The sequence below is a fragment of the Bufo gargarizans genome, chromosome 2 (assembly GCF_014858855.1).
Source record: "Bufo gargarizans isolate SCDJY-AF-19 chromosome 2, ASM1485885v1, whole genome shotgun sequence".
Lineage (NCBI taxonomy): Eukaryota > Metazoa > Chordata > Amphibia > Anura > Bufonidae > Bufo > Bufo gargarizans.
In genome coordinates this window covers 219,286,419-219,309,507 of record NC_058081.1, presented here as the reverse complement: position 1 = coordinate 219,309,507, position 23,089 = coordinate 219,286,419, and the positions used below count along the sequence as shown (strand labels likewise).

The following is a 23,089-nucleotide window of genomic DNA, read 5'->3' as shown; positions in this document are numbered from 1 at the left end:
CCATCCGTGCGGCTCCCGGGGCGCTCCAGAGTGACGCCAGGGCGCCCCACGCGCATGGATGACGTGATCACATGGCACGTCATCCATGCGCATGGGACGCCCTGACGTCATTCTGGAGCGCCCCGGGAGCCGCACGGACGGCAAGTATACTGCTCCCCCGCTCCCCACTACTACTATGGCAACCAGGACTCTAATAGCGTCCTGTCTGCCATAGTAACACTGAACGCATTTTGAAGACGGATCCGTCTTCAAATGCTTTCAGTTCACTTGCGTTTTTCCGGATCCGGCGTGTAATTCCGGCAAGTGGAGTACACGACGGATCCGGACAACGCAAGTGTGAAAGAGGCCTTACATTAACATTACGTAACAGGAGAAGACATGTGCGCGGTATAAACGTAAGGACAATAATGAGATTGTGGATCAGCAAGAAGCATACAAAAGACTCCCCTAATGGAGAGCTGTAATGACAGAGGGCAAAGCTAATAATCGCTAGGGTAGAGAAGGTAAGTCACAGGTCAATAGAGCGCTAGTCAGTGCCAAAATCAGGTACTGTTATTGCCCAACCATTCCAACCATGGCTTCTACATAATCACAAATTTATCATGGGAGAGTGTCTCCCAGCTGGATAGTTCTTCAAATCTATAAATTTCATTTACCTTCTGTACCCATTCTTCCATGGAGGGGGCTTGCTGGGACAACCAGTGCAAAGGGATTATTAGTTTCGCCGCTGAAACCAGGTGGGCTAACAGGGAGTGTTTGTGTAAAGGAAAACCACAGGTAGGGATGTTCAAAAGCACTGAGGAGGGATTAGTAGGCGTCGAAAGAGGGCATATGTGTAGGATGGCATCAGAGATAACGGACCAGTATGGGGTCATTTCCCTACAGGACCACCAAATGTGGTACAATGTTCCCCTCTCCTCCTGACATCTCCAACACAACCCAGATGAGGTTGGATCTATTCTCTGGATGATATCTGGAGATCGATACCACCTAGTTAACAGCTTATAAGAGTTCTCCTGCACTCTTATACACCTAGAGAACCCATGGGAGTTCTTGAGAAAAATGGATACCGTTTCGTCAGACAGCGCTAAGCCCAGATCCTTCTCCCATTTCTGTATAAAAGCCGGTCTGTTGGAAGCCCCAAGACTAAGTAGCTTGAGATAGAGAAAGGATAAAATCTTCTTAACCAGTCTATCTGAGATAGTTAATACATCCAATCAAGAAGGGGTATAGTTCCTAGGCGCAACTTGTTTATACTTCTGGCATATTAGGGAGAAGTGAGAATAATGTATGGATGTCCAGTTAGTAGCTAAATGTGAAGTCTGGAGGTCCTGCAGAGAAGGAGGTTCTTGAAGTTTCAGCATATGACCCGTTAAGGAAGTACCAAAGGCCGACCACACACCCAGAACGTCTGAATAATTTAAATCAAAAAAGCAAGGACTTGTGTGGAAATCGGATGTAGTTTTAGGCCTAATTTATGCAACAATATAAAACAAATTGAAGGGTTTACAAACTTTCAAGCTGTATTTCAAGGTCTTAAATCCTCACCTTATAGCATGAAAAATACAAATGAAGACTTACTTTTCTGTCTCTCAGATTCTGGTTGAAGTAACACCCAAATATCATAGATTTTTCTCAGTCCAAAGTTTTCTGGTCCCTGAAACAGACAAGCAAAATATAAACGTCTTATTGTTCTCCTTAAAGCTATGCCCTGGACACTACCGCCAGGAAAAACACCCTTTAAAATGAATATGGAAGGAGACATCACTGTTTACCCCTATAATGTGGATCAATGAGGGATTTTCTTTATCAGTAACACTGACAGCCTGGTCAAACACACATGCATTGGTTCGAGATAGAATAGCAACCTTAGTTTGGAAGTGCTCACGAACAGTACCTGCAATGCAAAAAATGAGAGCTTGTTTAGAGTTTTTATATTATATAATAATACTGTATAATTATATGAATATATTATGTCCACATACAGTATTTAGAGCATATTCTGTTATATATAAAAGGGAAGAATGGCGTAGCTTGAAGCACCATTATACTTGTCAACATATGGACACCACAACTGAGACCAGAAGGATCCCATTTAGGGATTAGGGAGTCTGTCAGCAGTCCTGACCATAGTAAACTGCTGATAGCACTAGGAAGGGTCGAGGGGGAGCAGGACAAACATTCCTTTTGAGGAAATTTTATTATCTGGAGTAGTGTGAATATGAACTTTTATTCTGCCAAGGTTTTGCTCCTGTATGTGCTCAGGAGGCAGAGCTTCACTGTGAATTGCTCTCTACTTTCTGCACTGAGCTGCTTCAGAGCCTCTACCCTCCGCTCTGAGCGACAGCTGCAGCATCCAAGTGGGAGGCCACTACTGCTGTCACTCACAGGAGAAGTTCAATACAGAGATCAGAGTTATCTTCAGAGTGAAGCTCCGCCTCCACGGCACTCCTGATAAATGTTCTACAAAAGAAATATTTGTACTGCCCTCATCAGCCCACACCTGGTGCTGCAGCAGTTTAGCATGGTCAGAAGTGCTGACTGATTCCCTTTAAATCAACAGGGTCCATCAGGCGTTGTTGAAGTCCACCAAGTGATGGATCAGGCACAGAGCCTGACCCCTTTCAGCCTGGAGGGTTTTAGTTTTTTTTGCGTTTTTGTTATTCACTCCCTGGCTTTCCAAGGCCATAACTTTATATTTCCGTTCACATAACATATGAGGGCTTGTTTACCGGACAAGTTGCACTTTCTAATTCCACAATTTGGATATGATTTAGTGGGGAGATGGGATAAAATATTGCAAATGGGGTGAAATTGCAATTCTGCAACAGTTTTATAGGTGTTGTTTTAACAGCGTTCCCTGTAAAGTAAAACTGACCCGTTACTTTCATTCTCCAGGTCAGTATGATTACGGCGATACCACATATGTATAGGCTTTCTTGCGTTTCAATACTGAAAAAAATATAAAAAACCTTAATTTTTTTTTATCATCGCCATATTCTGACCCCTATAACGTTTTTGTAGTTATGTGTTCAGAGCCACGTGGGGGCTCATTTTTTGCCGGGTGATCTGTACTTTTTATTGATACCATTTTGGGGTGTGTGACTTTTTGATCACTTTATTTAGTTTTTTGTGGGAGGTGAAGTGACCAAAAATCTGAATTGGCCATTTTGACTTTTTTCCCCCATTTTGCCATTTGCTGTATGGGATAAATAATTTTATATTTTAACAGTATGGGCGTTTTTTTTGCATGTGGCGATACCACTAAGGTGTATTTTTTTTTATTGTTTACACATTTTTAGTTATATTTTGGTGGATATTTTTTTTTTTAAACACCCCTCTTTCCCCCCCAGACTTTTTAGTTTACCACAGATTTTTGCACATCACGTGGCTGTGACAGTTTTGTCTAGGTTAAAAAACAACTAAGTATGTCCAACGGGACTATATAGGCCAGATTTTAAACTACTAGTTTAATCATTATGAGGGAGGTTTAACAAAATTGGCTTAGTGTCCCATAGCAACCAGATTCCACCTTTTATTTTCCAAAGGAGATTTGAAAAATGGAAGGTGGATTTTGATTGGTTGCTATGGGACACTAAGCCAGTTTGCCTTTAGAACTGATTTGATAAATCTCCCCCATGTGTTTTGGGAGGTTTTATTTAAAATGTCGATGCACATTTACATCACTGACTGTTCACATCTGCACTGAAGACTCTGTTGGGATTCTGTTAGTTGATGGGAAGAACAGAGACGCCTGCAGCAAGATTTTTCCCCCATCAAAGTGATGGACAACACAGTGGACCTCAGTCGATGGATCTGTCCAGTGGTTTGTATTTATTATGGAGAATTCCCGCAGGTGTGAATAGAGCCTTAGCCACTGAGCATGAAAACAACTGCTCTTATTCTGTTAATGAAAGAAATATCATACCTTGCCGCCATAATGTACTGGAGCACTGTTGTTGCAAATCATGGACATACTAATAAAATATTGGACTTCTCACCTTCTTGGTTTCCTCCGACTAAAGTTTTACGTCGTATCTTCTTACAGGCATCAAGTATGGTGGCACCAATGTAAGCTATCTCAGCACCAAATCGGAAACTCTGAAAACAGAGCCAGAACTGTGATCTCCAAACGAAGAGTAAAGCAGTCTACAACAGAGCTCCTCAACCTTTTGTAGATCGTGAGACACTTTCAAATACACTGCATATTAAAATGGAACAAGCCTAATAAATATTGGCTTTTATCCAAGTGTTCACTGTTACCTATATATGCCTTCACTTTGTTGAGGCCTTACAACAATGGTTTAGTAATGACTAGGGCTGCACGATAAATCGAAAAAATAATCGAATCGCGATAATCGCCAAATGCGATATGGCGATTTGGCCAACCCGAAAATGCCACGATTATATATAAAAGGGGCCCCGCGCACATAACTGCCTTTTGCATGTAAAGTGTTTTACTAGTGTCTGTGGGTGAAACAATCTCTCTCCTAAGAGGTCCGGCCTCTGTACTCACTATGAACGCAATGCTCTGCAGCGAGCGGCAGCGAGGTGACCGGCCGGCGCGTGACTGACGTCACTTAGTAACGCTCCTGCTTCCTGAAGGGGGAGGAGCGTTACTAAGTGACGTCAGTCACGCGCCGGCCGGCCGGCCACCTCGCTGCCGCTCGCTGCAGAGCATTGCGTTCATAGTGAGTACAGAGGCCGGACCTCTTAGGAGAGAGATTGTTTCACCCACAGACACTAGTAAAACACTTTACATGCAAAAGGCAGTTATGTGCCCAGTTTAGGACACATGAGGGGGACCAGCATAAGATGCTATGTCTTAAGCTGGCCCCCCTCATGGCCCTATGTGTCCTCCACTCATCCCCCATAACAGCCCCCTCCACAGATCCCCCATAACAGCGCCCTCCACAGATCCCCCATAACAGCGCCCTCCACAGATCCCCCATAACAGCGCCCTCCACAGATCCCCCATAACAGCGCCCTCCACAGATCCCCCATAACAGCGCCCTCCACAGATCCCCCATAACAGCGCCCTCCACAGATCCCCCATAACAGCGCCCTCCACAGATCCCCCATAACAGCGCCCTCCACAGATCCCCCATAACAGCGCCCTGCACAGATCCCCCATAACAGCGCCCTGCACAGATCCCCCATAACAGCGCCCTGCACAGATCCCCCATAACAGCGCCCTCCGCAGATCCCCCATAACAGCGCCCTCCACAGATCCCCCATAACAGCGCCCTCCACAGATCCCCCATAACAGCGCCCTCCACAGATCCCCCATAACAGCGCCCTCCACAGATCCCCCATAACAGCGCCCTCCACAGATCCCCCATAACAGCGTCATCCACAGATCCCCCACAACACAGCGTCATCCACAGATCCCCCACAACACAGCGTCATCCACAGATCCCCCACAACACAGCGTCATCCACAGATCCCCCACAACACAGCGTCATCCACAGATCCCCCACAACACAGCGTCCTCCACAGATCCCCATAACTATGTCATACCCAGCCGCGTCAGCGGCTCATATGGGGAAAATCCAAGCAAATAGACCTCTAGCACAATTCCTTTAAAATATTGCATCGCATATCGTTATCGCAATTTTTAGGGCCCTAATCGCAATCGCACAAAATTCCCATATCGTGCAGCCCTAGTAATGACGTAAAATCTTTGGTGTCAGAGGAGCAGAATAATTTCAACAGAGGAGCCCGACAAAGGAAGCTAAAGAGCCACATGTGGCTCCCCAATCCACTGATTGGGCAACACTGGCCGACGTACCCTCTTTGACCACAAAGGTTAAAGAGGACCTTTCACTAGTATACAAACTAAAAACTAACTCTATCTGTGGGCAGAGCGGCGCCCAGGGGTCCCCCTGCACTTACTAGTATGCCTGGACGTCGCTCCGTTCGCCCGGTATAGGCTCCGGTGTCTCAGCTCCGTCTGTTGTACTGGACTGATTTTTTGTAGGAGGCGTGTCCCTTGCTGCAGCACTGGCCAATCGCAGCGCACAGACGGAGCTGAGACACCGGAGCCTATACCGGGCGAACGGAGCGACGCCCAGGCATACTAGTAAGTGCAGGGGGACCCCTGGGCGCCGCTCTGCCCACAGATAGAGTTAGTTTTTAGTTTGTATACTAGTAAAAGGTCCTCTTTAAGCATGGGGTGCACAACCATACTTACCTGTGTAAGATAGAAGATGTGAGTGTGGGGCACCTCACAAAGAGCATTTACAGCACCACGGAAGGTATAGATCTGCTGGTGAGGATCTCCAACAAATATTTTCCCACATTTCTGGGACAGGACAACCTCCATAATAGCTACAAAAAAAAGCGATAGAAATTTTTTAATGAGTCACACGACAGTCATGAATATCTGCCAGGCTCTGTGCATGCTCCCATACAGTAATTTATGCAGCATTTGGACATAGTATCACATTCAATAAGATACCAGAGATGGGAATACCCCTTAAGGGTTCATTCACGCGTCCGCAAAACGGGTCTGCATCCTTTCCACGGAACAGGTCTCATTCATTTTCAATGGGGCCGGAATGTGCTGTCCGCTGTCCGCATTTGTGGATCCGCACTTCCGTTCCGCTCAAAAATAGAACATGTCCTATTCTTATCCGCAATTTCGGACAAGAAAAGGCATTTTCTATGAGATTGCCGGCGATGTGCGGTCCGCAAAATGCGGAATGCACATTGCCGGATCTGCAAAACACATACGGACGTGTGAATGGACCCTTAATGTTTGACTGTTAACAATATAAATGCTTAAAAAATAAATGCTTTTCAAAGTTGGCTGCTGACGAAGTCAGGTAGACCTTGAAATACATTCTAGGTTTTTTTTACTTGATGTTGGTGGTGCCTAAATATTCCCTGCATTTTTGGAATTTCAGACTTTTCCATTGGGATCCTAAGTTTGGGGTTGGCAGGTAAAGCAGCAGACACATCAACAGGAGGTAGAGCAAGGAGATCAAGCCTCTTAGTGTTATGCCTGCCATTTGCACCATTTTATCTTATCCTTTATCATTGTTTACACTATGGAGCACTTGCTGTACCTTTGGACTGAGTGTATTATGTCTGTCAACGTAGAAATGATAGGTAGCCTATCAAGCCCTTTCTCATGCAGGGCCTAATAGGCTTCTGTACCTGGCAGCCCTAAAGGCCATTGTTAGGCCCAGAGCTACCATAGAAATCCATCAAAACACTTACACTTGTGTTTACATCACAGGGGGGCAACGGAGTGAGAGAGGGACTACTTAAATGCAGTGGTAAGCATTGGCCATGGCATCTAAGTAGTTAGAATGCCGGAACTGAGCACCGGGGACCTAGGTTCGAATCCGACAAAGGACAACATCTGCATGGAGTTTGTATGTTCTCCCCATGTTTGTGTGGGTTTCCTCTCGCACTCCAAAGACATACTGATAGGGAACTTAGATTGTGAGCTCCACTGGGGACAGAGTGATGCTAATGTCTGTAAAACGCTAAGGAATATAGTAGTGCGTAAAATAAATAAAAAATACATTTCTGATCCTGGCAGTAAGTGAAGGCGTCTAAATAGTTTGGTGCAAAAGTATGTTGGCTCATGTTAACTAGCTGCAGCATACTATTAAGGTGCAGAGCGGTTAAAGCTCTGGGAACCGCACCTGTAAGACAATGGGGGCATATCCTAGCGATATGCCCCCATTTTCTGTGATAAGACAACCCCCTTAAAGGAGGAAAGTGGACTTCTGATTGGTGCAATAGATAAGTGTCAGAATATCATATTAGCTGTGTAGAACCATAAATGATTTCTTGGCGTATCTTGTGACAGCATTCCACTCACAAGGCGTACAGTCCTGAGCTTCATCTACAAATATAGCATCATAAGAGGAGAGATTTGGCCTGCGGAGCTGCCACAGCTTCAGATAGCCTGTAAGAAGACAAACAAAATTATCATAAAGAACTAACTGTGCTCTTATTAAATATATTACATGCCTTATTAACCATTTAAAATCTCAAGCCTGGTGATTTTTATTGGCTGGTTTTCTATAGAAGAAACACAAGATAAATTGCTAAGAGTTACTGGGTACTGATATAGTGACCAAAAAGTGGCAGAATTTAGGTGGAATTTGACACTTTTGTCCCATCATCCAACAAGGGAGCATGGCCTAAGATGTTCCAATGTGTGCAAAACATAGCTGCCAAATTCTGAGGTAGACTAAGCCAACTAAAGGGTGCATTCACACATCTGTGTGTGTTTTGCGGATCCGCAAAACCGGCAATGTGCGTTCCGCATTTTGTGGACCGCACATCGACGGCACTAATAGAATATGCCTATTCTTGTCCGCTATTGCGGACAAGAATAGGACATGTTCTATTTTTTTCGGGATCTGATTGCGGCCCCATAGAAATTAATGGGTCCGCAATTCCGTTCCGCAAAATGCGGAACGGAACTGCGGATGTGTGAATGGAGCCAAAAGGAGGTATGAACTAAACTCTGTATTAGACAGCTCGCTTCTGCCGGTGATTGTCAGGAAGGAAGCGTTCCACCATCTCTCTTCCCCATACTGAATCATCGTTTGCTGGCAGCAGATCGTGATTACACACCATGATCTGCCGCCGGCAAATGATAATTTTTAAACCTGTTGAATCAGCATTTTAAATCGGTGGCACTATTACACTGCCAGATGATCGCTAATGAGCGTTACTATGAAAATCTGCCTGTCTAATAAAAGGCTTTACACTAGACAGTCTAAAGATGTCCAGCATCAGTCGCTGTGATAAATCTGGTGCAAATCAAGTGCCCCTGATTAGTTAATCTGAAAGTGTGACCACCTCTACAAAAGCAAAAGTTTTGGTAGTTTGCTGGTCTGGAGCATTCAAGCTTGTGTCAACACTATGCAAAGGAGTAAAGACATCAGCAATGATCTTATAGAAGCAATGATTGTTGCCCCTCAGTCTGGGAGGGGTTATAAGGCCAAACAATTTGAGGTCCATAATTATACAGTGAGAAAGATTATTCACAAATTGAAAACATTTAAGACAATTGTAATCTCCCCAGGAGTGGATGTTGCAGCAAATTCACCCCAAAATCAGAGAGTGCACCCCAAAATGCAAAAACTCCAAGAGCTATATCTTAGGCTGGTTTCATACTAGCATTCGGGAGATCCGGCAGGGAACAGCCTACTGGGTCTCTCTGAATCCACCAAATGCTACACGAATGCCACCTGGCACAATTAACTATAATGGGGACAGGCAGAGATCCGGCCGCAAACCTGGCAAATATGCTGGCAGATCCGGCCAATTCACGGCATATTTGCCGGGTTGCAACCAAATGTCCACCGGTCCCTATTATAGTTAAAGGGGTATTCAAGTTAGATTAAGTGAACCCTTATCCACAGGACCCCCACCGATCACAAGAACAGGGGCTCCATATCTCCTGGAATGCTCCCCTGAATTGAATGGAGCGGCCGTCTGGGCATGCGTGCAGCCGTTCCATTCATTTCCATGGGATATCCGGAGATAGCCGAGTACAGTGCTTGGCAATCACTGAAACTCCTATAGAAACGAATAAAGCGGCTACTGGTGTCTGACAGTGCTACAGAAATGGAGAATGAGTTAAAGAATCAATTCTGAAACTAGTTAGGAGTCACTGACAAACCAATTGCGACATTTGGGGTGATGGGAATACTGCGATGGGTGTGGTGATAGCCTACTGTCTAGGATGGCAGCTAATCAGAGCTCCAGCACGTTTCCATGGAAAACTGCACTATGTTAAAGCGGTGATGTACTATTAAAACACAGAGCTGGAACTATCTTCCTTCAAATTTTTTCCCCCCCCCTAAATAATATTTAGTTTGTTAATAAAGTTGGCTAATTCAGTACAAAGTCACAAAGCCTTGTTTTGCTGTCGGTGTTCCATATTACACCTGCACGCTTGTGGATCGCGGAAATACGGGTACAAGACTAGATTTTCTTACCATCATGTGTCATTTTGTAGGCATATTCATGAGTTTCCTCAAGACTTTGCATTCTTTGCCAGATTTTGTCTGCTTCTCTCACTGCAAACTGAAGAAAGTTATAAAAATAAGTACAAAGAGAGCAGATGTGACGTAGTTTATTGTACAGCCTAAAGGGAAAAAACCTTTAAAGGGGTTGGACACTAGCTGCACACGTGCAGGGAACGGCACATACATGTAGCTAGTAAAAGAAATTATTAAGTCACAGGCGCCGCTGTCCGATGGTTTAATATACCTTTATTGTCACTTGCAGGTCCGCTTACTGCAATAGGTTACAAAGAATGTTAAAGGGGTTATCCACTAAATGTGCAATTGCTGCAGTGGACAAGCGATGCATGTTCTTAGTGAGAAACCCCTTTTAGGCCTCCTTCTGCCCTGCTCTATATTGAAATTAATGGAGTGTGTATGCAGCAAGTGAACGAAGCTAGTTTACAGCATAGAGAGCTATTATTTCCCAAACGTATGGACGTACGCTTTAACCACTTCAACCCCGCTAGCTGAAACCCCCTTAATGACCAGGCCACTTTTTACACTTCTGCACTACACTCCTTTCACCGTTTATTGCTCGGTCATGCAACTTACCACCCAAATGAATTTTACCTCCTTTTCTTCTCACTAATAGAGCTTTCATTTGGTGGTATTTCATTGCTGCTGACATTTTTACTTTTTTTGTTATTAATCAAAATTTACCGATTTTTTTTGCAAAAAAATGAAATTTTTCACTTTCAGCTGTAAAATTTTGCAAAAAAAACTACATCCATATATACATTTTTCGCTAAATTTATTGTTCTACATGTCTTTGATTAAAAAAAAATGTTTGGGCAAAAAAAAAAAAAAATGGTTTGGGTAAAAGTTATAGCGTTTACAAACTATGCTACAAAAATGTGAATTTCAGCTTTTTGAAGCAGCTCTGACTTTCTGAGCACCTGTCATGTTTCCTGAGGTTCTACAATGCCCAAACAGTAGAAAACCCCCACAAATGACCCCATTTCGGAAAGTAGACACCCTAAGGTATTCGCTGATGGGCATAGTGAGTTCATAGAACTTTTTATTTTTTGTCACAAGTTAGCGGAAAATGATGATTTTTTTTTTTCTTACAAAGTTTCATATTCCACTAACTTGTGACAAAAAATATAAAATTCTAGGAACTCGCCATGCCCCTCACAGAATACCTTGGGCTGTCTTCTTTCCAAAATGGGGTCACTTGTGGGGTAGTTATACTGCCCTGGCAATTTAGGGGCCCATATGTGTGAGACGTACTTTGCAATCAAAATCTGTTAAAAATGACCGGTGAAATCCGAAAGGTGCACTTTGGAATGTGGGTCCCTTTGCCCATCTAGGCTGCAATAAAGTGTCACACATGTTGTATCGCCGTACTCAGGAGAAGTTAGGGAATGTGTTTTGGGGTGTCATTTTACATATACCCATGCTGGGTGAGAGAAATATCTTGGCAAAAGACAACTTTTCCAATTTTTTTATACAAAGTTGGCATTTGACCAAGATATTTATCTCACCCAGCATGGCACAAGTTAGCGGAAAAAAAAATTTGGGGGGTATTTTCTCACAAAGTCTCCCTTTCCGCTAACTTGGGACAAAAATTTCAATCTTTCATGGACTCAATATGCCCCTCACGGAATACCTTGGGGTGTCTTCTTTCCGAAATGGGGTCACATGTGGGGTATTTATACTGCCCTGGCATTTTAGGGGCCCTAAAGCGTGAGAAGACGTCTGGAATATAAATGCCTAAAACATTTTACGCATTTGGATTCCGTGAGGGGTATGGTGAGTTCATGTGAGATTTTATTTTTTGACACAAGTTAGTGGAATATGAGACTTAACAAAAAAATAATAATTTCCGCTAACTTGGGCCAAAAAAAATGTCTGAATGGAGCCTTACAGGGGGGTGATCAATGACAGGGGGGTGATCAGGGAGTCTATATGGGGGTGATCACCCCCCTGTCATTGATCACCCCCCTGTAAGGCTCCATTCAGACGTCCGTATGCGTTTTGCGGATCCAATCCATGTATCCGTGGATCCGTAAAAATCATACGGACGTCTGAATGGAGCCTTACAGGGGGGTGATCAATGACAGGGGGGTGATCAGGGAATCTATATGGGTGATCACCCGCCTGTCATTGATCACCCCCCTGTAAGGCTCCATTCAGACGTCTGTATGTGTTTTGCGGATCCGATCCATGTATCCGTGGATCCGTAAAAATCATACGGACGTCTGAACGGAGCCCGACAGGGGGGTGATCAATGACAGGGGGGTGATCAGGGAGTCTATATGGGGTGATCACGGGTTCATAAGGGGTTAATAAGTCACAGGGGGGGGGGGTGTAGTGTTTTGTGGTACTTTACTGAGCTACCTGTGTCCTCTGGTGGTCGATCCAAACAAAAGGGACCACCAGAGGACCAGGTAGCAGGTATATTAGACGCTGTTATCAAAACAGCGTCTAATATACCTGTTAGGGGTTAAAAAAAAAAATCACATCTCCAGCCTGCCAGCGAGCGATCGCCGCTGGCAGGCTAGAGATCCACTCGCTTACCTTCAGTTCCTGTGAACGTGCGCGCCTGTGTGCGCGCGTTCACAGGAAATCTCGGCCCTCGCGAGATGACGCGTATATGCGTCACTCTGCGCAGGGCTGCCGCCTCCGGACTGCACAGCTGCGTTAGGCGGTTCGGAGGCGGTTAAAGGCTATGTACACCTTTGGGGGCATTTTTTTTTATTATTGCATTGTACTTATTGAGCGAAAAATAATTTTTTCAATTGGTCTTTTTTGTGTACAGAGCTGAGCTGCTCTACTAGCTGCCTGTGGATTTTCTGTCTATTCCGTCATCTGGGGAGCTGACGGACTCCTTATCTCTGCTCTCTGACATTACAAACACTCATTATAGTGCAATCCTTATCTTACTGATAAGAGTGTGGCTTACATAAGGGTTTATGACATATAGTTTACAGATAAAGGTTATTAGATGACTGGCACAAAGCGAAAGTGAGAGTACCAGTCACACAGAAAAAAAACCTTAACCATTTATGACAGAATGGCTCAACATTTTTAATATAGGCCAATTGAAAATATTTTCACAACAATTCATAGTTTCACCAAAAAATATATAATAATTTGTCTCCAAAAGGTGTACATAGCCTTTAAATAGGACCTGTCACCTGTCTTGATGTCTCTTTTATTAAGTGTTCTTGCATAGCAAGACCACTTAATGTTATCTCACATATATATTATTCTTATTATAGCCAAATTTGCCACCCTAACTCCTCCCACTGTTTTTACACTACATAGACAAAAATTTACCAAAACGTGAACATTGTTCCCGATCGGATTGCCATTACTTTGTGGAACGTTTCGCCGAATGGTTCACCGAATATCGTGGTTCTTCTAGCGAAAGTTGGAATGAATGGCAAAGCTAGAGTGGGAGCTGGCAAAAGCTGAAAAATCAGGGCATGATTTCTAAACTGCCACCACTCCCTCATTTTCAGGCCACCCACACAAATCTTATATCAAAACGTTCAGCTATCCCTGCTGCCACTAAAAATGTCCACAGCTAAGCAATCCAAGTTTTTCCCATTGACTTTGACAGGGAAAATTTTCAAATTGCTCCCAGTCGCATAGATTTGAAACTAAAGTCACCAAACTTGGGTCACTTAGTCATGGGGTCCGACCCCAACGATTAGGTGCACCCACCCCGACCCTTAGGTGCAACCACCCCTACCCTTAGGTGCACCCACCCCGACCCTTAGGTGCAACCACCCCGACCCTTAGGTGCAACCACCCCAACCCTTAGGTGCAACCACCCGACGATTAGGTGCAACCACCCCGACCCTTAGGTGCACCCACCCCAACGATTAGGTGCACCCACCCCAACGATTAGGTGCACCCACCCCAACGATTAGGTGCACCCACCCCAACGATTAGGTGCACCCACCCCAACGATTAGGTGCACCCACCCCAACGATTAGGTGCACCCACCCCGACCCTTGGGTGCAACCACCCCGACCCTTGGGTGCAACCACCCCGACCTGGTGCAACCACCCCGACCCTTGGGTGCAACCACCCCGACCCTTGGGTGCAACCACCCCGACCCTTGGGTGCAACCACCCCGACCCTTGGGTGCAACCACCCCAACGATTAGGTGCAACCACCCCGACCCTTAGGTGCAACCACCCCAGCGATTAGGTGCAACCACCCTGACCCTTAGGTGCAACCACCCCAACGATTAGGTGCAACCACCCTGACCCTTAGGTGCAACCACCCCGACTTTTAGGTGCAACCACCCCGACTTTTAGGTGCAACGTTTCCACAGTTACTCCAGCCAATCCAACCACACAACAGTTACTCAAGCCACTCCACCCAGTTACTCCGCCCACTCCAGTTGTAAGCTACTGGTGGAGGCAAGAACACTTCACACAATTTCCCCAGAAATTTTAGCTTTTCTAGATTATTAAATATATGCATTCACTATGTAAACAAAATTCTGGAACATCTGTTCTTATGAGGCTTTGTAGTGCCAGTCTTCTATTATCACTACTGGAAATCTATGAATTAATTGCCAACTGGGTGTTACCAGTTGGGGGTGTTTCCCTCCACAACCTAATCAGTGCCAGAAGGTGCAGCCCTAGCTTGTAACACCCAGTCTGTAACTCAATCGTAGCCTTCTAGTAAGAATAACAGAAGAATTGCATGACATGGAGATTTATTAAAAAAAGATTTTCCAGAATTATTATTGCAGGCACGGCATCAGAGGTGGCAGGTCCTAAACAAACAATTGGTGGTTTGGAAACTTGTGCAAAGAAGATATGGTCATTTCCATCAGGATAATCCTCACTGCCCGTGGGGAGAAAGCTCCTTCTCACAGGTGAAGAACGTCACTGTTGTCCAAAAATCAGAAACATCTTATCTGAACAAAATAAGACACTTCTGTTCTCCATAATTCAGTCTGTCAGATGAGCCTTTCTAGTCATGGTGACTGTCAGACAACAGAACATAAGAAACTGTCTGGTGGATTCCTATCAGATCAATTGGCCAATCATTGAAGGACGAACATCAGAGTGTGTGAACCCCTGAATCTGATTTTATGAATTTTACACAGAGCAAGGTAAGTGTAACTTAGGGGTAGCAGTCCATGGCCCTACAAAGAAAGGTAATTGATCACAGCCTCTACAGTGTAAGTGGTTAAAGAGAAAGAAGAGGCTCCTCTGCCATGACAGCCAGGGGCCTAGAAATGGTCCAAGACCTGCCGTGTACTGATGCCTATTTGGCCTATAGCCATTCTGGCACATTTAGTGTGAGTGACACCTACTGGGGCTTCAGGGGGAAAAAAACAAAAGAAGAAAACATATTTTTCTCTTACAAGTGGCTTTACTTACATAACAAAATATTAAAAAAATAAAAACTATTATCAAACTGGTGTAAAGTAGAACTGATTCCACATTTTATTTATTTTTGACAGCTCCTTTGGAAAATGAAATGAGGAATCTGATTGGTTGCTATGGGCAACTAAGCTACTTCTACTTTACACCAGTTTGATAAATGACCACCTATATAACTGGTATTGTCGTGTCCCTAATGAACCACAAAAAATAATAATAATAATAACACATTGTTTAAGCCATATGGTAATCACAATTAAAAAAAGCCTAAACTTGTTGATTTTTTTGTTTGTTACACCTGCAGAAAAACGCAATAAAAAGTGATCAAAGCCATATTTCCACTGCCAGTGTAAGTCGGATTTTTACAACCAGTATTTTTCACTGTGTAATGGGAAGGAATACTATGTGTTGGTGATGTGTGCCTCCACGTGATCTACTATGCACAATGACTTTAACCAGAAGACCAGTAATCTCTGTTGGTACCTGTTGATCCCGTGGATTCACCATTTCCCTTTCTCCACGGTTATTTTTAAACCATATAGGAACATGGTCTGTTTCAATTGCTTCGTCGGCAGAGGCAAGAAAGTTCTCCAGTGTCTTAACCACAAGTTTGGCTTTTACAAAACCAGCTTGCCTTTCAGGAAGGACAAAGTTAACAGTATATGGAGTCAGCTTGGAGCGGTTCAGCTTCTTTCTTTGCTGATACCTAAAAAATAAAAGTATTAAACCCCTAGATAATAAATAGCCTTATAAAAATGTAAGGATTCTCCAGCAAAATTTCCCTTAACTATGTAACCTCCTTTGAGGAAAAAGTAGAATAAGCAATTCTTTACACAGATGTGAATTCTTCTGTATAGTGAATTTGTGGAATCTTATATTAAAATGCTTGAGAAGGGCTTATTTAGAGCTGAAGCATTGTAGGATTATCACTGTGGTGCTGCCTTATATCTCTACGACCGGAGTCGTACTGAGGTTTGCACCCTAGGTGGTCTTTATCTTGGGCTGCCGATTTCTCCATTACTGCTTCTGTTATAAGATCCTAGGGACCATGATGTATGCAATGCATGAAATCTTCACACTGTCTCCTGTCTTCAGTACAGCAAAGCTTGATGTATTGCAGATATTACAGTACTACGGGGCAGCACAGTATTGGATTTACTCTACGTGGCTCTTGGTATGTTGGACTGCAAACTCTTTGAAAAAAGAGGCAGCATCTAGTCTTAAAGCGAAACTTATAGAGGCACATTTATTAAGACCGGCGTTTTAGAAACCAGTCTTAATAAAGCCCTGCACTGGCGGTGGATCCGCCGGAGTTATGAAGAGGCACAGGCCTTACATTTAGACCTTTTTCTATGCCTAAAACAGGTGGAAAAAATGATGAATGAGACGGGCCTGCCGACCTGTCTCTTTCCCCGCCCACTTTTTATTTATTTATTTTTTTAAACATGGCGTGAGTAGGGAGAAGTCGCAGATTGCAGTGCAAAAGGACCTTTGCGCTGTAATCTGTGCCTTTCTGTTTAATAAATGACCCCATAGTCCTTTGTGCTTCTTACGCACAATGAGTACCTGGTCCACAAAAACCCATTATATATTTTTAATATGTTGGAATCCATGGATTAAACTAAATGAAAAATGTAGCATAACACAAGGAGGAGAACTCAAATGAGGTCTTCGTGAAAGACATCCAACCGATGTAGAGATAAAATAGATAACGGTTGCTTTGGAATCCTGATTTACAGGCAGAAAGCTATGTAAGAAACGTACAGTTTTCCTGTCTGCTGATAAGCCAACGAGTGGAAAGTTTTGCACACGACATTCTTGGGGAAATTCTGGTCAGCATGATTTGCAATTGATTTGTTGAATGTTGCATACAAAAAGCGTAGATGCGGTCTCCTCTCTGCGTACTTAATAAGGGTAGAGGTTTTCCCAGTACCTACAAAAAAATAACCACATTATTATAAAGGAAAATATATGAGGCTAGAAAATTATAAATACTACAAATTACAAAACATTGGTATAACAGTTGGAACAAGAATGACCCCACAGCAGCAGAAGACAGGATGAGGATACACATCTTATCAGCGTGGGTCTAACCACTGGAGATAGTCAAGTGCTGTACTCCATTATCTCCACCGATAATGAACTGAGAAGCATCGAGCATGCTCGACAAGCGCTCCATTCTCCTAACTGGTGGTGGTCATAGCAGTCAGACCCCCACCAGTTGGAAGTTTACCCCCTAGCCACAGGTATAAATCTTTATTGTGGCTATACATCTTGATTATACTGTACATTTAATATGCACCATCAAAAGTAACAGAAAAAAACTGACAAATCCAAAAAGGAAATTGGAGTGGAAATATACAACGGTTCAACAGCTCACATGTCAGAAAATATATTAGTGTAAAATACCCCACTGTAAATATACTTTATAATTTCAGATTACATGAAACTTGAAGAGTAACTTAAAAACTTTTGATATGTCATGGAGACACATCAATGATTTTGATATGTGGCGGCCTGAGTGCTGAGATCCCCACTGATCGCTAGAACGAGGCGAGAGAAGCACTCACATAGCACACGGTCATTTCTTGCTGCAGGAGACAGAATTAAGACGCATTCATAGACTTTCTATTGAGTCGGAGTGCAAGCTATGTGAGCATCTCTCTCCTCGTTCTAGCGATCAGTGGGGGTCTCCGCACTCAGACTCCCACTGATCGAAACCTCTGATATGTTGTTATTATGTATCAAAAGTTTTTTTTTTTTTTTTTTTTTTCAAGTATGGTGACCCATTAAATACTTAGCTGAAACACGTTTCATTGCATCATCTTCTTACCTGCAAAAGCCATGATTTTCATAACTTGCCCTTCCTGAATATCGTGGTTTATTATTTGCTGTTGTTCATTTGTTAGATTGAAGGTGGGCTTAGTTCTTAATTTGAAAATAAATGAAGAATTAGTGTCAGAATACAGAACGTACACGTTATAGAGATTATCATATATATATTTTTAAAAATCTCAATACACCATAAAACAATTGTATATATTTTTTTTTATCAAACCATTAAAAGGGGTGGAACCTGCAGGAATCTGGCAGCAAGCATTCAAACTCTCTGCAGCGCCACCACAGGAGAAATGAAGTCATTTTTATTGAAATCAACAGGTTGTGTGTAATGCATGGATGTGCTGGGTCCTCCAGAGCCAGAGAAACTTGGTAGCTGCTGATTGCCTTTACCAATATATGAGGGTCCTGAATAGGGACTCTCAAATTAACTCAGAATTAATTGTATCCTCTATGCACTGATGGGACTGGATAGTTGATAGGGAACAATGCTACGGCTGTCACTGAAGAGCAGAGGGGTCAAAAGAGGGTACATAGCGTGCTCTGGTTACAAGTTCTAACATACACTTAAATCAATTCTGCAGTCCAACATCATTCAAGGGGCTTACATGAAAGCATAAGGATGTCTTGAGGAAATACTATCCTGTGCGCAGAGATAATTAGGTTATAGAACAGACACCTAGTCAAGGCAGCCAAGCCGTGCCGTTAGGGCTAATTCACACGTCAGTGATGAGTCCGTGTCAGCCACAGCTCTCCTGACGCGAACTGATTGTATCAGAAATGTATGACAGTCTTCTGATGCACTCATGATACAGTCAGTCTCTATGAGACAATCAGGTCAAGGGAGCAGTGGTTGGCTGAGTGAGAAGAAGCAGCTCAGGTGTGGGGTGTAATGCTTCTCATTGAAGAGACACAGCGGTGTATGGATACCTATTTTTCGGGCAATGCATCATGGGAAAAATAGTATGTAAATTAGGTCATACCAACCAAATCATAGACACACATCAGACACGCTGAGACTCTTCGAGAAGCAGTATTCCCCAAGCCATTTATCCAGGCAGCCAATACCCTGCTCTGTACTGACACAAGGAACCCAAAATAGTGCAGTTAAATATTATATAGGTATTGTACTGTAGAAAAGATTTTAGGCAGGTGTGGGAAAATACTGCAAAGTAAGAATGCTGACTGGCTCCAAATTTATTTCACAGCAGGACAATGGCCCTAAACATATAGCCAGTGTCATTAACGAGTGACTAAACTTTTCTACAACCTTGCTTTAAAATGCTCTAAATAGCCTAGAAATGTTTTTCGTAATTTACTTAATTAAATCACTAAATACAGTTTTCCTGCTCAAACAGGCACCCAAAATCCTGGGTGCTATCAAGTCTTAAAACTATTCTTGTACAGCGCTGACATGTCAGCGGTGTACGGATTTGACAGTGGGCTCCTGCCTGTGTGCCCCCCAAGCTTGACTAAACTGTGGCACAGCACATTGGTACCCAGTACAGATGGGGTATGCCAGGATTTACGGTAAGACTGTATTACACAGCAATTGCCTGCTCGCTAGCAGAGGAGACTGCTGCTATTACATGCAGCGATATCCTCCACAGAATGGGGAGGAACGATCGCTGTGCCATCGCTCATACCCATACTGTATAGTGGTTTGCTGCCTGCAAACACCAATTTTTTAACATGTGAATAGATTTGGAGACAGTATTAGGCTACTTTTACATTAGCATTTTTTTGCTGATCCATCATGGATCTGCAAAAACGCTTCCGTTACAATAATACAACCGCATGCATCCGTCATGAATGGATCCGGTTGTATTATTACAATTAAAAAATATATATATAAATATTACAATTATTATATATTGTCTTCTATAGCCATGACTGATCCGTCATGAACACCATTGAAAGGCAATGGGGGACGGATCATTTTTCTATTGTGCCAAAGAAAATGGATCCATCCCCATTGACTTACATTGTGTGTCAAGACGGATCCGTCTTGCTCCGCACCACATTGCAGACAGAAAAATGCTGCTTGTAGCGTTTTTCTGTCCGCGATGGGGACGCAACCAAACGGAACGGATTGCATTTTGCTGCATTCAGTTTCGTTCAGTTTTGTCCCCATTGACAATGAATGGGGATAAAACAGAAGCGTTTTCTTCCGCTATTGAGATCCTATGATGGATCTCAATAGCGGAATTGAAACGCTAATGCGAAAGTAGCCTTACACTGCAAGATGATCACTAACGGGGGCGAAGCCTGACCAAGCTCGATGGTGGCTGCTTGAGGGGAGCTCTCCCGCCAACAGACTCCCATTAAGCCTATTTATTAGCGACATCTCTCCACAATGGTGAAGACCAACAACACAGATAAGAACAGAGACCCGAGTAACACCCAGAGGGTGCCACGCTCTCTACTTAGACTATTCACCTGATTTGGATTCCAATTTTAAAATTAAATTCTCTAAGTGTTCAGCCCTAGGGATTAATTTGCCCCAAAATATTACTTTCACTTTCCCAGTCATTTCCCTTTCAATGGCCCCTCACCCACATGTCCTATTTATGGATCAATATTGCACCCAAGTCAGAAGCCCTATACCAGCTTAACTACCCTCCATTACTGAAGGAGATTAAACATCAATTAGTTAATCTGGATATTCCTTACATGACCTGGATAGGAGGACGTAAGAACTTTCTGAAAACCTTTATAGCTCCAAAACTAGTATACAGTACCTCATGCAATCCGCTCCAATATATTGGCCACTTAGTTTCCTGGCCTCGGTAAGGAAATTATTTTCTTAATTCGTGTGGAAAAACTCACACCCATGCCTTTCATATAAAACCCTGATCCTGCCCAAGCATCTGGGCGGTTTTGGCCAGCCAGATGTTGCAACTTACTACAGGGCCATTCAATTGCGTTTGCATACTGAATTACTTAACCCCCACACCAACAGGCTAGGACTTCACATTGCAACACTGCTGCTATCACTCTCTGACTTTGCTAATCTTTGGAAAACTCCTAAACGTCTGTCATCAACATTTCACCTTTGTAACCCTTCCCATAGCTTTCTAGCATCCTTACAGTTAATAAAAACGTTACCTTTATGATCAATCCTGGACTTAGAAAATCGGCAAAAAACATCTTTGTAGCATATGCAAATGAGGGCTCGCAAGTGCCCAAGGGCGGCGTTACCCTCGTAGGTGCCCTGCTTGCTCAGCCTTTTCTTCGCTTCCCCCCGCCCCTTCCTACCCTCTGACCGCCTATCTACTAACTTCTTGTTTCGCTGAGATCCCGCGCCTGCGCACTCAGTCCATCGGCCAGTGCATGCGCACTGCGATGCCCATTCCTTGTACGGCATCACAGTAATTAATGTGCATGCGCCGATGGACCGCCTCCTTTGTTGAGTTTTCACGCCGTTAGCCAGCGCATGATGCCGTAACTAATGCCGTAGTTATGGTGATGCCTTAACTGGGAATCGCAGTGCGCATGCGCCGGCCGACGAACTGAGTGCGCAGGCGCAAGATCTCGGCGAAACAAGAAGTTAGTAGATACGCGGTCAGAGGGAAGGAAGGGGCGGGGGGGGGGGGGGGTGAAGAAAAGGCTGAGCTAGCAGGGCACCTACGAGGGAAACGCCGCCCCTGGGCACTTGCGAACCCTCATTTGCATATGCAACAAAGATGTTTTTTGCCGGTTTTATAAGTCCAGGATTGATCATAAAAAGGTAACGTTTTTTATTAACTGTAAGGATGCTAGAAAGCTATGGGAAGGGTTACAAAGGTGAAATGTTGATGACAGACTCCCTTTAAAGGGGTTTTGCATACCCAGCATAAAGGTCTTAGATCTCTCTTCTATAAAAAGATTCTAGAGGGAACTTCTCCATCTAAGCCCACATATCTTTTACAGTGGGAGAAGGAACGAGGTCTCTCTCTCAGAATCGGAGATTAAACAATCCTTCAAAATTCACATGGCACCTCTAGGTGCATCCGAATACAAGAACTTGTGACCAGGTGGTATCGGACCCTGGAAATCTTGATAGAATAAGTCCCTCACTACCTGCAGAGTGTTGGGGCATGGTGAGGGGCATATTATTGGTGGGAATGCCTGCACATCTCCACTGTTTTTGGAATAATGTAAACCGAGCCATTAACCACATATGCTCCTCCTCCATCATTCTTCGGAAGACGCACACATCCTTTTTTTTCACTTTTTTAATTAGTTTAATTTCAGTTTTTCTGAACTAAATGACGTCTTAGATGTCGGAGGAATACGCTGTACACCACGTGTCCAATATTAGCCTATGTCATAGATTGTTATTGTCGAGTCTTTTCCCATTAACATGTTCTTCATTGATTGATTAAGGGTCCATTCACACGTCCGTGTGTATTTTGCGGATCCACGGATCCGTGGATCCGCAACACACGGACATCTGAGATGTGAGTTCCGCATTTTGCGGACCGCACATCGCCGGCATTCTCATAGAAAATGCCTTTTCTTGTCCGCAATTGCGGACAAGAATAGGACATGTTCTATTTTTTTCCGGATCGGAATTGTGGACCCGGAAGTGCGGATCCGCAATTCCAGATCCGGGCAGCACATTGTGCTGCCCCATAGAAATTAATGGGTCTGCAATTCTGTTCCGCAAAATGCGGAACGAAATTGCGGATGTGTGAATGGACCCTTAAAGGTTATCCATTAGTTGATTTGTATTTACTACTATGTGCTATTTCTGATAATTAAATAAAAAGGAGATTTTTGTATAACTTACCAGTTAAATCTCTTTCTCGCTCTTCCTTGGGGGACACAGACCTTGGGTATAGCTCAGCTCCCTAGGAGGCGTGACAC

General features: G+C 43.7%; 1 protein-coding gene across 2 annotated transcripts in view; it reads right to left on the bottom strand.

Moving 5' to 3' along the window:
• FBH1 (F-box DNA helicase 1) overlaps positions 1–23,089 on the bottom strand; it is a 97,900-nt gene that overhangs the window by 49,073 nt on the left and 25,738 nt on the right. For both annotated transcript variants that reach the window (XM_044280012.1, XM_044280011.1), the window contains 9 exons: positions 18,234–18,328; positions 17,165–17,333; positions 15,884–16,106; positions 9,975–10,062; positions 7,838–7,924; positions 6,194–6,330; positions 4,002–4,101; positions 1,776–1,897; positions 1,582–1,657 (listed from right to left, as the gene is read on the bottom strand). In XM_044280012.1, coding sequence (XP_044135947.1) covers positions 1,582–1,657; positions 1,776–1,897; positions 4,002–4,101; positions 6,194–6,330; positions 7,838–7,924; positions 9,975–10,062; positions 15,884–16,106; positions 17,165–17,333; positions 18,234–18,328 — 1,097 coding nt within the window. The remainder of the gene's footprint in view (positions 1–1,581; positions 1,658–1,775; positions 1,898–4,001; positions 4,102–6,193; positions 6,331–7,837; positions 7,925–9,974; positions 10,063–15,883; positions 16,107–17,164; positions 17,334–18,233; positions 18,329–23,089) is intronic.